This window comes from Pelophylax lessonae (genome assembly GCF_965119305.1).
Source record: "Pelophylax lessonae genome assembly, chromosome: 4".
Classification (NCBI taxonomy): domain Eukaryota; kingdom Metazoa; phylum Chordata; class Amphibia; order Anura; family Ranidae; genus Pelophylax; species Pelophylax lessonae.
Window position 1 is genome coordinate 584,114,635 of NC_138771.1, and position 15,436 is coordinate 584,130,070.

A 15,436-nucleotide genomic window follows, 5' to 3' on the forward strand; every position below is an offset into this window, starting at 1 on the left:
TTTACAGTAACAGTGCATATGTATAGCACTGATTACTGTAGTAATGTCACTGGTACCCCCAAAAGTGTCAAAAATGTCAGTCAAGGGTCCGATCTGTCCGCCGCAATGTCGCAGTCCTGCAAAAAAAAATCGCAGATCGCCGCCATTACTCGTTAAAAAAAAAACACCAAAAATAACAGAAATCATTTCCTTAGTTAGTAAACGCAATAACTTTTACGCAAACCAATCAAAATACGCTTATTGCGATTTTTTTTACCAAAAATATGTAGCAGAAAACAAATTGGCCTAAAATGATAAAACATTTTGATTTTTACATTTTTTTTTTGGGGGGGGGGGGGATTTCATATAAAAAAATGTGAAAAATATTGTTATTTTTTCAAAATTATCGCTCTTTTTTTGTTTATAGCGCAAAAACTAAAAATTGCACAGGTGATCAAATACCACTAAAAGAAAGCTCTGTTTGTGGGGAAAAAAAGGACGTAAATTTCGTTTGGGCACGGCGTTGCATGACTGCGCAATTGTCAGTTAAAGTCGCACAGTGCCGAATCGCAAAAAGTGGCCTGGACGTAAGACAGCAAAATCCTCCGGTGGTAAAGTGGTTAAAAGCCAATGTACCTGTACACTCACCTAGTTCAGGAGTTGTTATGTTTTTGTTTTGGGGATCTCTTAAGAATGTTAACAACAGTAAAGTCTCAACAGTCTCCACTATGGAGGTTATAGCTGAACGTAGCTCTGATTTGGTGAAACCAGCCAGGTAAGTATAGCGGAGCATTTCAGATAACTCATAGGCTACCATCTATAAAAATAAAAGACAAAGGGTTGGTGAAAGAAACACGGAGTTAAATCTCTAGGTTACATGAAAAAGTCCCACTGCTTTCCTACTTTTCATCATAAAATGTTGCTTCAGTGAGAAGATCAGTGCAGGTTTTAGAAAATAATCTGGATATCTTAAGCTAATAGAACAACTGAGGGCATTTGTCCTAGCCAGCTCATAACATCAATAGGTGAAACTGGGTCTACTGTACATGTTCCACAGAGGATGGGGTATTTTCCAGTTCCTGTTATGGTAGCGTTTTTTTATGCAGGAAAAAAGGTCAGTTGTCTATCAGGCCTAGATTTTGCAAATGAGGGCTTCAAGCATCTCCCCTCACTTTCAAAGACAAATCTGAAAAATGGCTCTCGCAATAGGAGACTCTGAATGCTTACCTTTTGGCAGGTGCCAAGTTTGGACTCCACTGTTTTCAAGCCCTAAAGCCTTTTGCACAAGACACATATCAAGACGTGTCAGGTGCCTGTTCCTCAAATGGTTCCTCCCACCGGCCACTACTGAGGTATGGCTGGCAGATGCAACCACAGCGTGTGGTGGGAATACAGGCATCTGACAGCCTGGGACTTAATATATATATTTTTTTAAGCAAACAAGTCGCTTTTAAAGGTTAGATGGCCTTCTTCTGTGCTGCAAATACCTAATGAAAGCGTTATCCTGATTTCCAAAATTTCTCTATGTGTAGCAGTAAACATGCTGAATCATTATGTCTCCTGATCCCTATTATCTATGCTTACCATAATTCTATGTTCTTGGAAGCGCAGAGTAGAACACTACCATAAGTTGATCTGCTCTGGTTTTTCTTTATCTCATGGTAGATCCAGTTAGTTAAAATTTTCCATAAGGTCACTTTTCTATTGTAAACAACATAGACAATGCATATGACACCTACTTACTGAACTAAGAAGGGATGAGGGTATAAATGTTTTTTTTTTTTACCTCCATAGAATACGGGAATTTTCCATTTTGACAATATTGTTTGTGAAGCTTCGCATTCAGCATCAGTAAGTCGCACAAAGTGCCCTGTAGTAACAAAGAAATGGACATCATGGTGCATGCAAATCTGAACTATATACACTGCTCAAAAAATGAAAGGAACACTTTGAAAACACATCAGATCTCATTGAGGAAAAATATCATGCTGGATATCTATACTGATATGGACTGGGTAATGTGTTAGGAACGAAAGGATGCCACATTGTTTGATCGAAATGAAAATGATCAACCTACAGAGGGCTGAATTCAAAGACACTCCGAAAATCAAACAGAAAAAATGATGCAGCAGGCTAGTCCATTTTGCTGAATTTTCATTGCAGCAACTCAAAATGGTACTCAGTAGTTTGTATGGTCCCCATGTGCTTGTATGCATGCCTGACAATATCGGCGCATGCTCCTAATGAGACAATGGATGGTGTCCTGGGGTATTTCCTCCCAGATCTAGACCAGGACATCACTAAACTCCTGAACAGATTGAGGTGCAACCTGGTGGCGTCAGATGGACCAAAACATAATGTCCCAGAGGTATACTATTGGATTTATGTCAGTCGAGCATGGGGGCCATTCAATGGCCAGGCATTGTCACGCACCAGGAGAAACCCAGGACCCACTGCACCAGCATAGGGTCTTACAATAGGTCCTGGGATTTAATCCCGATACCCAATGTCAGTCAGGGTGCCATTGTCTAGCCTGTAGAGGTCTGTGTCCCTCCATGGATATGCCTCCCGAAACCATCACTGACCCACATCCAACCGGTCATGCTGAACGATGTTACAGGCAACATAACATTCTCCATGTCTTCTCTAGACTCTTTCACGTCTGTCACATGTGCTCAGGGTGAACCTGCTCCCATATGTGAAAAGCACAGGGCACTCATTCTGGTGACCTGCCAATTCTGGTGTTCAATGGCAAATGCCAATCAAGCTCCACAGTACCCGGCAGTGAGCACAGGACCCACTAGAGGACGTTGGGCCCTCAGGCCACCCTCATGAAGTCAGTTTCTGACTGTTTGGTCAGAGACATTTACACCAGTGGCCTGCTGGAGGTAATTTTGTAGGGCTCTGGCAGTGTTCATCCTGTTCCTCCTTGCACAAAGGAGCAGATACCGGTCCTGCTGATGGGCTAAGCACCCTCCACGGCCCTGTCCAGCCCCCCTAGAGTAATTCAAAAAAAGGGGAATGGGATGACTAGAAAAAGAGGTGTCACCCCAAAGAAAGCGCCATATAATAGAGTAACAGGGGTATAACTTCACAAAATCGAGTCTCAAAAGAAAAAGCAACGGAACCACTGCTAATGGAAAAATGATAAATTTTATTAAATACAAAAAGCAGAACACACTGTAACGTTGTAAAATAGAGGCACAACACCTTCCACCTCACCCCTAAAAATGAACCACGTGGTTAATTAAAAACAAAGGACAAACACAGATATTGTAGGTGGACTGCTGTCACCTAAAGAGCAATCCACATGCACACAAGAGTGGCCGAATCACAGAGGCACTAATAAATGGAACACAGGTCAAAAGTAACTCCACAGGGGCAAGGATTCAGACGAAGGTACACCACCCGGTGACAGTCCAAAAGAGGAGGAGAGTCAACACTCAGGTGGTACACGATCGTCTGAAGCAACACATCTAAGTAAATCGCATTAAGTGATCAGACACTAAATGTGGCATAGAAAGTGGTTCCAAATCAAATTCAAAAGGAACCAAAAATGGGGGGGCTCAACAGAGAGCAGTCACCCCGCTCCAACTGGGTGGATGCAGGATGGCTGCGGACTGTTAAGGTCAGGAGCTAGACCAAACATGCAAGGATAGACGGTGCGGCCGGAAACATAAAGGCAATGGAAAAAAAATTACCAAATTCAAAAAATAAATGTAGCACCACCCCCGCAGGAGCTGCTGATTAGATTATTGGGTCTACGTCCTGCCTTCCAACCCCTGAAATTGGCTCGAACCCTCCCTAGGCACAACTGACACGAAATGGGACTATAATACCAAATGGCTACAGGAGAACACAGTTCAGGATATATCACCCCAATAAGTAATAATAACTTGTTACCTTTCTCCAGCCGCAGTCCCTCTGGGTGACACAAGGTGCAACACACAGACTTTTGCTTAACCAAAGTAGCTTTACTGAGAGTTAAAGTACAAGTTGACTCCAAAAGACATCACAAGAGTCAACTAAGAAAGATAAAGTTATTGACACAATAATAAACAATATGATTAAGATAGCTATTTTTGTATACTTATGCAACTAAAAGATAACTCATAGGCTTTCTTTTACCCAATTCAGGCTATACTTTACACACGTCTAGTCTCTTGTATCAGGTAGGCAGAACCTATTTGAATCCCATACACAGTTCCTTCCTTTTGGTTTGGAATCTTCGCTAGCAATCGTTGGTGCACAAGCTATTTGTAATCCAAAAGTAAGGATATATAGTCAAAAGGGGTGAGAAAAAAAAAGGTTACAATCACCCGCAATGTTACTGCGTAATTGGGCGTATTAATCTTCTTAGTGGTGCATATATAGGCCCCTGACACCTTATGTACTTGTGTTTAAATGCTTAGTCTCCTGGAAGGTGCACTAGGCCGCTGAGTGTACTGCGTACTATCTGAAGTGTAGTTAGCACCGGCTAAAGTTACTTTCTTCCAAGCGAGAAACAGATTTGGGCATGTGCCCTGCTCACCAAACGGCCTCTTTCTTCCCGAGCTCTCCACCTCCGATTTCTGTCACCAGCCGCGCTTGTGGTTAGATGTGGGCAACACCAGTCTCTGCAGAGCATCAATGGGTTCTCTGGGAAGGCTCCTTTACTGCAGATGAAATGCTTCCACTCCTTCACTTCAGGCTCAGGCTTCAGGCCTAGTCCGCAGCATCAGCCCACAGCACTTGCTTCCTTCTAGCTGTTGTGTCAGGAGACAAGAGAGAGAGCCTGGCTCCTCCCTTCCTTTATAAAGCTTCCCCCAAAAGGCTGTGCGGTGAAGCAATGCACCCTGGTGTTCCCACTGAATTGTGGGTATCGTAGTATCTGATGAACATCACCAAGCTGCAGTGTGGCAGTTTGGCCACTAGAAACTTCTGATGAAAACCACCAAGCTGCAGTGTGGCAGTTTGGCCACTAGATGGAGCCGAGTTCCTTCAAAATGTTATACAGTCTACTAATGAACAATTGTAAATGTGAGGATGCCCGCTACACACTCCCCCCACTTTAGAAACTTTGGTCCCCAAAGTTAACGACAGCATGTATCCCGTCACATACGTTGAAAAAAAAAACAATTAACTCATGCACAACGGTAAACCATGTCCCTTATCAGAAGCAGAGTTCAAACCCAACAACTGCACATTAAAACACAGGGCCGACAGCGGAACCTCCCACCAATTGTTGGGGGAGAGAAGGTGGTTCTGTTCACAAACCCCCGACACTTGAGTGGCTTGTACAGATGTGCCTGGGGGTGAGCTAGGGTTGTCCTCCACTAAATCTGCAGTGGAAGAACTAGGCTGATCAAGAGTTCTCTTAGAAGTAAGGACAGCTTCTTCCGAGCATTTCCCCAATTGGTCGTAAGTTAGTCTTTTGGGTGGGTGAATGACTCTTCTTTCCCTCTGTTCTTTGGGAGTCACAATCTTAGAAGTGCTGGAACCAGCCGCTCTTGGGGATTCTTCAAGAGCTTCCTCCTCTAGTCCCAACGCATTGGACTCTGGGGTTTCAGAAGCAGTTAATTCTTCTTCAGAGAAAGGTGCAACCTCCTCCTCAGGATCTTCACCATCAGCTACTTCTTCTGTAAGCATGTGGAAAGGCACAAATTCAGGAGCTTCTGCCCGAAGGGTTCCTCTTTCAACCAGTTCGGATGAAGACAGGTACGCAGTCGTGGGTTCTGGTAACTGAGATGACCACATCCAATCAGGTACCTCCTCTTCATCTTCCAGATCTTCAATTGGAGAATCTCCATCCCTCACATCTGGAAATGCTGTTTGAGATCTGGTAACTGGCCTGTGCCCTTGAGACGTTGAAGGGACTTCATGTGAGACTGGGTCAGGAGGTAGGCGAACTGCTTCTGAGAGAGGTAATAGGTGGTTCCTATGCCAAGTCTTCAGTGGGCCCACTCTCCCTTCCGGCCTAATCTGATACACAGGAAGGTTTGGCAGCTGCTTACAGATGACATAGGGCTGGGATTTCCAACGGTCAGCCAACTTGTGTTTCCCAGGGATACCCAAGTTCCTCAACAACACTTTATCCCCTGGCTGCAAATCCTGGATCCTAACTTTCAGGTCAAAGTTTCTTTTATTTCTCAGCCCCCGTTGATCAGATGAGACTTGGGCTTTTTCGTAGGCCGTTTTTAGGCTCTTCCTCAACCGGTCCACATACCCCTTGTGAGATGCTGCTGAGGTGTGATCAGGTGATATGCCGAAAGCCAAGTCCACTGGCAGCCGAGCCTCCCGCCCGAACATTAATCGGTATGGGGAGTATCCTGTAACATCACTGACAGTACTATTGTAGGCATGTACGATGGCAGCTACATGTTTACTCCAGTGCTGTTTCTTTTCCGAGCTCAGGGTCCCCAACATGTTCAAAAGAGTCCGGTTAAACCGTTCAGGCTGAGCATCCCCTTGTGGGTGGTAGGGAGTAGTCCTAGTCTTTTGGATGCCTAACAAGTCTAGCAACTTCTTAATCAGCCGGCTTTCAAAGTCTCTTCCCTGATCTGAATGGAGGCGTTGCGGTAAACCATAGTGCACAAAGAACTTTTCCACTAATACTTTGGCCACTGTTGTGGCTTTCTGGTCTTTTGTTGGAAACGCCTGGGCGTATCTGGTGAAATGATCTGTTACCACAAGGACATTCCCTTGACCACTCAAGTCAGGCTCCAGGCAAAGGAAATCAATGCACACCAGTTCCATAGGCCCCTGACTTTGCAGATGGCCCATTGGGGCTGCTTGACGTGGCAACGTTTTCCTCTGGATGCAGCGAGCACAAGAACGACAGTATCCTTCAACTTCACCCCGCATACAGGGCCAGTAAAACCTGTCTCTCACAAGTTGGAAAGTCCTTTCAGGCCCCAGATGACCATGATTGTCATGGAGAGCAGCCAAGACTCCATCCCTGAATTTAGCTGGTAGGAACAGTTGCCACTTCTCTTCCAGATCATCAGAGGGGCCCCTTCGGTAGACCACCCCTTGGCGTATCTGTAGCCGGTCCCATTCTTTATGCAACAATCGGGCTTCCCGAGGGGAGTCTGTTAGAAGCAGCTCAGGGCGCTGAGTCTCTATGGCCTTCAGCAAAAGTTTCCCCAAAGGGTCTTTTAACTGCTCCTTCCTCAAGTCCCCTTTCGATAGCCTAGGCAAACCTTCTTCAACCTGGGTCACCCTGCAATAACACCTGGGTACTCCAGCAGCTGAGACCCCAATCTCTTCGGCTCTTGCTCCTCCACTGGATCGAAATTCCGTTCCCTGACATAGGGCGCGCACTCCCTCTGAGGTCAAGTGAGCCCATTCTTCAGTAGGATCGTTGGGGGCATGAGACCTTCTGGAGAGGGCGTCTGCATCCCTATTCCCAACACCTGGTCGGTATTTTAAACTGAACATAAAGCTAGAGAGAGCGGCTAACCACCTATGTCCTGTAGCATCCAGTTTGGCAGTGGTCAGCAGGTAGGTAAGTGGATTATTATCCGTTTTGACTATGAATTCTGCTCCATATAAGTAATCTTTCAGTTTGTCTACTACAGCCCACTTCAAGGCCAGGAATTCCAGCTTGTGTGTGGGGTAATTCCTCTCGGAAGGTATCAGACTTCTGCTCACATAAGCAACGGGCCGCAGGTGACCGTCATGCTCCTGGTACAACACCCCACCTAGCCCATCTCTGCTGGCATCGACATGTAGTTCGTAGGGTTTTGAGGGGTCTGCGTAGGCCAACACAGGGGCAGTGGTCAGGCTCTTCTTCAACTGAATGAAGGCTTCCTCACATTTCGAGGTCCACTGATCCTGAATAGATTCCTTGGGCTTTCTAGGCCCCATGGCGGGTTTCACTGGTTTGACTAGTTCTGGAACATCATCTTCCCCTTCGGTTCTGAGTAATTCATTGAGGGGTCGGGCAATTTTGGCAAACCCTTCCACAAATCTCCTGTAATAGGAGCAGAAACCCAGGAATGATCGGAGCTCAGTCACATTTGTGGGCCTCGGCCAGGAAGTAACAGCATCCAGCTTCTCTGGGTCGGTGGACACTCCTTCTGCAGACACAATGTGACCCAGGTAATGGACCGAGGACTGGTAAAACTGGCACTTCTCCGGAGAAAGTTTCAGGCCTTCTTCATATAACCTCTTTAGGACCTTTTCCAACCTCTCTTCATGCTCTTCTAGGGTTCTGCCGAACACAATAATATCATCCAAGTATACCAGTACCTCTATCAGGTTCATATCTCCAACAGTTCTCTCCATCAGTCTTTGGAAGGTGGCTGGGGCTCCTGACAACCCTTGAGGCATGCGGTTAAACTCAAAGAACCCCACGGGGGTGATGAAGGCTGTCTTCTCCCTATCCTCAGGGTTCATGGGGATCTGGTAGTATCCGCTCTTCAAGTCCATCACACTGAACCACTTGGCCCCTGACAAACTTTGTAAAGCGTCTTCAATCCGGGGGGTGGTATACTGGTCTGGAATAGTCCTTCTGTTCAGTGTTCGGTAGTCGATACAGAGCCTCAGGGACCCAGTTTTCTTCCGGACTACCACTATTGGAGAAGCGTACGGGCTCCTGGATTCTCGAATAATCCCTGTTCTCTTGAGTTCCCCCAACTGCTCCCGTAGATCTTCTAAGTCACCCAAGGGAACCCGTCGGACTCTCTCCCGAAAGGGTTTATCTTCATGTAGGCGGATATTATGGGTGGCACTCTTTGCACACCCCACATCGAATTCATCTCTAGAGAATATTTCTTCCCATCGAATCAGTTGGGCCCTGGCTCTCTTCTTCCATTCCGGTGGGAGGGCCGTATTTCCAGAGCAGAGCTCCTCTATGGTGATTTCGCCCCCGTCTTCCCTCTTCAAATCTGATGGGGCAACTGGGGTGGCCGGGTTCACCTGGCCCAACAGCACCCTGGCCGGCACCTTCACCGGAGTAGTAGCAGTATTTCTGACACTCACCAAAACCTTCCCATGACTTTTCTGTAATGCCTTCAATGGGATCACTTCGGGGATCACTTCTATCCCTTTCTGTGCCTCTGATGGGCCTGATTCAAGAACCATGAAAGGGCCTGGCTGCTTCCAAGTGAGCTTGACAGAAGCCCTCAAGCAGGTCACCTCTCCCGGCTGCAACACCTTCTCTGTTTTATCCAGCTTCCAGATCTTTCCAACTCCTTCGGCAGGGGCCTTCTGTTCCAGACCTAGACGTTGATAGGCCTGCCTTAACATGGGATGAACTTTCAGAGTTGGGGCATCCTGTCCCTGGACTAGTTGTGTCAGCAATCGCCTGACTAGGTCAGTGTTGGTCCCTATAATGAGGGAACTCTTATTGGCCCCTGGTGGGCGAGGGCATACCACTGCTAAAGTATCGAAGGTTTCAGCTTTGCCGGCCAAGGAGGGGTCAAAAGTTAATTTGATTGGCAAATACCCGTCATAGGGAAAACTTTGTGTTCCAATACCCCATATCTCCAGGTCTTCCAGCCTCTGCAGGGGCAGATGTTTGAGGTGTCTATCGTAGAAATCCCTATACAGGAGAGTCACCTGGGCTCCTGTGTCCAGTAAAGCCTTTGTATAAATTCCTTCCACTTGGATTGAGACTACAGGGGAAGGCCCCACTAGCTTGACAGGAAATTCTTTTGGAGTAGCCCTTCTGCCGGGCTCAGCTACCTGCACCCGTACTCCTTTCCTTTTTGAGTTTCTACCGGGCCTCATCTCCTCCTGGGCCTGGTGTGCATTGATTTCCCACCTCTTATCGGCCCAAGTCGTGGAATGAGAGGCATTTAAAGAGGGCCTTACTCCCTGACTGTGGCTCTTAAATTTAAGGGATCTCTTGGAGTCCATTAAAACTGTTGGGCGCCCGGTTGACTCCTTCACCGGAGCCCTCTGAAGTTTTCCGCCGGCTTGCGGTGTTTGAAGGCAGCCTCCTCTGGACTGGGACATACTCCTCTGACATGCCCTACCCCTCCACAATTGAAACAGGTTATCGGCCTCCTAGGTTTCTGTTCTGGTTCAACACTGGAACTAGGGTGTTTAGCAGGCTTCTCTTCTGTGTTTCTATTAGATAGAGCAGATGCCTGACTGTTCAGGATGGATACCATTTCTATTAGCTGTGACACCTGAGTCTTTAAGAGCTCAACTTGTGAGTCGCCTTCTTCCGCACTTATCACTCTAACTCGGGCGGTTGTTTCCCGTTCTTGGCTCTTCCTTTTGTTATCCAACATGACCTCTTCTTCCCGGACCATCCTGATCAGATCAGGGTACTCCAGGATGCCACCGTCCTGGCGAGTTCGCAACAGTATAGCAATAGGGTCTAGAGGTTGAGCTCCCCTCAGCACCTGTTGTGCTCGAGTCTCATCCACCTTCCGGGGATCCAACCCTTTTTTTAACAGAATCTGATGTATGATCCTATCCAAACGCCCGATGAATTCAGACAGTTTTTCTCCTTCCTTCTGGTAACAGTGCTCCAGTTGGTAAAGAAGTTCAGTAACCTTTTCTGTCCGGCCAAACACATCTTGTAGAATATCCAGATAGTCTTGTGCAGTACAATCCTTCTTGCTTAGCTTGAGGTTGCGTACGGCCTCCAATGCAGGCCCCTTCAAACTCTCTGTGATTCGCTGCTTCTTATGCTGTTCTGGTATCTCCCACTCCTCCAAGGCCTGAGTAGCGTTATCTAGCCACTCCTCGAATCCATCTTCCACTGAGGGTACAGGTTGCTTCCCAGAAAAAGTCCTGAGCTTCCTGTATCCAGCCATCAGATAGTTTGGAGGATCCTTGTTACATTTGGCTACTATTTCCCCCAGGACAGCGCATAGTTCTGAGCTAAGGGTAGTCAAAGGTGGTGCACTGAATCCCTCCTTTTTGGCACTTTCTTCTGTGCTCAGTCCCCCTGTAGTAGTGGGTATAGGGTCTTCCTCTTCACCTTCTGGATGTATCAGGAATAACTCTACTTGATCTATAGTTTTTATGCTGGTGCCCTTGAAGTGATCTGGGACCCCCTTCTTCCATTCACACAATGCGTAGGTGTGTTGATTGGTGGTATCTGTCCTCATGTCCATCACCCAAAGTTTCCTGTCCTTGGAATATGTTCTCAGAACTGAGAGTAGTTGTTCCTCTGTCCAGTTCTCTCCCTTGATTCCAATCACCAGACCATGGCCGATAAGGACATTTTCTTCTCTGCACCACCGGGCTGCAGCGGCAGGGTCCATTTCTGTGCGAACAGCGATTTTATCACTGAGAGGGAACTGTTGCAGGACCGTAGATAATCCCGGACGAGCCCCCACGTGTAGCACCACCCCCGCAGGAGCTGCTGATTAGATTATTGGGTCTACGTCCTGCCTTCCAACCCCTGAAATTGGCTCGAACCCTCCCTAGGCACAACTGACACGAAATGGGACTATAATACCAAATGGCTACAGGAGAACACAGTTCAGGATATATCACCCCAATAAGTAATAATAACTTGTTACCTTTCTCCAGCCGCAGTCCCTCTGGGTGACACAAGGTGCAACACACAGACTTTTGCTTAACCAAAGTAGCTTTACTGAGAGTTAAAGTACAAGTTGACTCCAAAAGACATCACAAGAGTCAACTAAGAAAGATAAAGTTATTGACACAATAATAAACAATATGATTAAGATAGCTATTTTTGTATACTTATGCAACTAAAAGATAACTCATAGGCTTTCTTTTACCCAATTCAGGCTATACTTTACACACGTCTAGTCTCTTGTATCAGGTAGGCAGAACCTATTTGAATCCCATACACAGTTCCTTCCTTTTGGTTTGGAATCTTCGCTAGCAATCGTTGGTGCACAAGCTATTTGTAATCCAAAAGTAAGGATATATAGTCAAAAGGGGTGAGAAAAAAAAAGGTTACAATCACCCGCAATGTTACTGCGTAATTGGGCGTATTAATCTTCTTAGTGGTGCATATATAGGCCCCTGACACCTTATGTACTTGTGTTTAAATGCTTAGTCTCCTGGAAGGTGCACTAGGCCGCTGAGTGTACTGCGTACTATCTGAAGTGTAGTTAGCACCGGCTAAAGTTACTTTCTTCCAAGCGAGAAACAGATTTGGGCATGTGCCCTGCTCACCAAACGGCCTCTTTCTTCCCGAGCTCTCCACCTCCGATTTCTGTCACCAGCCGCGCTTGTGGTTAGATGTGGGCAACACCAGTCTCTGCAGAGCATCAATGGGTTCTCTGGGAAGGCTCCTTTACTGCAGATGAAATGCTTCCACTCCTTCACTTCAGGCTCAGGCTTCAGGCCTAGTCCGCAGCATCAGCCCACAGCACTTGCTTCCTTCTAGCTGTTGTGTCAGGAGACAAGAGAGAGAGCCTGGCTCCTCCCTTCCTTTATAAAGCTTCCCCCAAAAGGCTGTGCGGTGAAGCAATGCACCCTGGTGTTCCCACTGAATTGTGGGTATCGTAGTATCTGATGAACATCACCAAGCTGCAGTGTGGCAGTTTGGCCACTAGAAACTTCTGATGAAAACCACCAAGCTGCAGTGTGGCAGTTTGGCCACTAGATGGAGCCGAGTTCCTTCAAAATGTTATACAGTCTACTAATGAACAATTGTAAATGTGAGGATGCCCGCTACATAAAAAATGGAAAGTGGTAAATGACAAACCTGGGCACTAGAAATAAAACCTGATGTGCCTCAGGATAGAAAGCCACCAAGACCGGGCGCACCGTCAATCAAGCATGAAGGGAATCAAAACCAACATGGAGGGATATGAACTCTCAGAAGGACCTGCACTCCGTGAGCAGAGGTCAGACTGCTGAGCTGCTAGCATTGATTAAATAAACAAAAAGTAACAACACTACATATTCCTAGAAGGTAGCACACATTGAAAGAGAGCAGGGATCAGCTTCATAACAGATCAATTGTGGCAAATGTGGAAAGAAAATAAAGCAGTCTATTGAAACCACAGAGATGGAACAGACAGAGGGGCTGAACCAAACAAATTAACACTGCTATCTCGGATAATATCAATCCCAATGGAAGGAAAGAGGTACAACAGGCATATAAACCACCTAAATAAATAGAACAGCATGGTGTACACACATGGTAACATACGGTAATCATAAAGGTAGGCAGTGTAGCATCATGTCTTAATGTAGCAGCTCTCAGCGGGGATGTAAAAGTGAAATAAACAAACAAGTCTCTACACCGATCGGGATCGGCAGATGTATGCTAAGAATACAGCAATCATAGACAGGAGCCGGAGCCGGTGGAGGCTAATGCAAAGTTACTGAGGCAGATTGGGAGACTGAAAGGAGCCACAGTCAATCTTGTGCTGCTAGCATAAAGGACATGGATCCCAAATTAAAGGAAATAGAAATAGTACATCAACCAGGTGAGCCCCTGTAGCAGTGGAAAATAATTGAATGGGCAATGATGGTGCGTAGGTGGACTGCTGCTTTCCACGTGAGCTGGGGCTCTTCCATGTGGAGCTGAGTCATTGCATCCGATGTCTTTGAGGGTTTGCTGCTAGCCGTGATGTTGCCACTCCTGCGGGATGAGTGCTGTCTGATCTCCCTACCGTGACTGGGTCGGTCCCTGGATGTGACCACAGCGGGCTACTGTGAGCGGTTTATATGCTATTGCTACACATGAGGCTGGGCTAGCTGAACGCTATTGATGTGGACACACTACGAGGTTGCTTGTCCTTATGCGCTAGCCGCTTCCAACGGTAGCACACAGCCCTCCTTTGCTGTAGTCTGTGTATGTGAGACCGTTTTTCCTCATTCCTGTGGAACCAATAGGATGTGTTGCACACTACACTTCAAGGATATTTCCTTCCCTGTCTATTGAACAGATACCTTCAGAATCACCTGTGAGAAGATCTCTCCGTATATGTCACCATTTTTACCCTGCTGTTACCCCATGCCACCCGTGTAGGGGGTCCCCAATCTGTTCCATCATTTGATGATTCATGATTTTACAGCCATCTGTAACATTGCCCCGCTCACAGTAGCCCGCTGTGGTCACATCCAGGGACCGACCCAGTCACGGTAGGGAGATCAGACAGCACTCATGCCGGAGTGGCAACATCATGGCTAGCAGGAAACCCTCAAAGACATCGGATGCAATGACTCAGCTCCACATGGAAGAGCCCCAGCTCACGTGGAAAGCAGCAGTCCACCTACGCACCATCATTGCCCATTCAATTATTTTCCACTGCTACAGGGGCTCACCTGGTTGATGTACTATTTCTATTTCCTTTAATTTGGGATCCATGTCCTTTATGCTAGCAGCACAAGATTGACTGTGGCTCCTTTCAGTCTCCCAATCTGCCTCAGTAACTTTGCATTAGCCTCCACCGGCTCCGGCTCCTGTCTATGATTGCTGTATTCTTAGCATACATCTGCCGATCCCGATCGGTGTAGAGACTTGTTTGTTTATTTCACTTTTACATCCCCGCTGAGAGCTGCTACATTAAGACATGATGCTACACTACCTACCTTTATGATTACCGTATTTTCCGGCGTATAAGACGACCCCCCTATTACATGATCTACCGGTAATACTTATACTTAGGTTACCTTGGAGATATTATACTCGGCGTATAAGACGACCTCCCATTTTTGGGGGATTTTTTTGAGGTTCAAAAGTAGTCTTATACGCCAGAAAATACAGTATGTTACCATGTGTGTACACCATACTGTTCTATTTATTTAGGTGTTTTATATGCCTGTTGTACCTCTTTCCTTCCATTGGGATTGATACTATCCGAGATAGCAGTGTTAATTTGTTTGGTTCAGCCCCTCTGTCTGTTCCATCCAGGTGCATTTATCATCGCATGTGTTACTGGGTTTGTTTAGCTCTGTGGTTTCAATAGACTGCTTTATTTTCTATCCACATTTGCCAAAATTGATCTGTTATGAAGCTGATCCCTGCTCTCTTTCAATGTGTGCTACCTTCTAGGAATATGTAGTGTTGTTACTTTTTGTTTATTTAATCAATGCTAGCAGCTCAGCAGTCTGACCTCTGCTCACGGAGTGCAGGTCCTTCTGAGAGTTCATATCCCTCCATGTTGGTTTTGATCCCCTTCATGCTTGATTGACCGTGCGCCTGACCGTGCGCCTGGTCTTGGTGGCTTTCTATCCTGAGGCACATCAGGTTCTATTTCTAGTGCCCAGGTTTGTCATTTACCACTTTCCATTTTTTATTTTTTGAATTTGGTAATTTTTGTTCCATTGCCTTTATGTTTCCGGCCGCACCGTCTATCCTTGCATGTTTGGTCTAGCTCCTGACCTTAACAGTCCGCAGCCATCCTGCATCCACCCAGTTGGAGTGGGGTGACTGCTCTCTGTTGAGCCCCCCCATTTTTGGTTCCTTTTGAATTTGATTTGGAACCACTTTCTATGCCACATTTAGTGTCCGATCACTTAATGCGATTTACTTAGATGTGTTGCTTCAGACGATCGTGTACCACCTGAGTGTTGACTC

General features: G+C 46.4%; 2 protein-coding genes across 2 annotated transcripts in view; both read right to left on the reverse strand.

Annotated features, from left to right (window-relative positions):
• The window catches only part of LOC309552802 (adhesion G protein-coupled receptor E1-like), a gene marked incomplete at its 3' end in the record, with an annotated part of 46,358 nt that extends 45,535 nt beyond the window's left edge, over positions 1–823 (reverse strand). Inside the window, exon 1 of the mRNA XM_082253715.1 lies at positions 628–823. Within this exon, the coding sequence (XP_082109841.1) occupies positions 628–796 (169 nt within the window). The 5' untranslated portion in view covers positions 797–823. The remainder of the gene's footprint in view (positions 1–627) is intronic.
• Positions 824–1,606: 783 nt separating this feature from the next.
• LOC309554178 (uncharacterized protein) overlaps positions 1,607–15,436 on the reverse strand; it is a 61,692-nt gene continuing 47,862 nt past the window's right edge. The window contains exons 6-7 of the mRNA XM_082255798.1: positions 1,766–1,849; positions 1,607–1,680 (exon numbers count right to left, since the gene is read on the reverse strand). Coding sequence (XP_082111924.1) covers positions 1,651–1,680; positions 1,766–1,849 — 114 coding nt within the window. The 3' untranslated portion in view covers positions 1,607–1,650. The remainder of the gene's footprint in view (positions 1,681–1,765; positions 1,850–15,436) is intronic.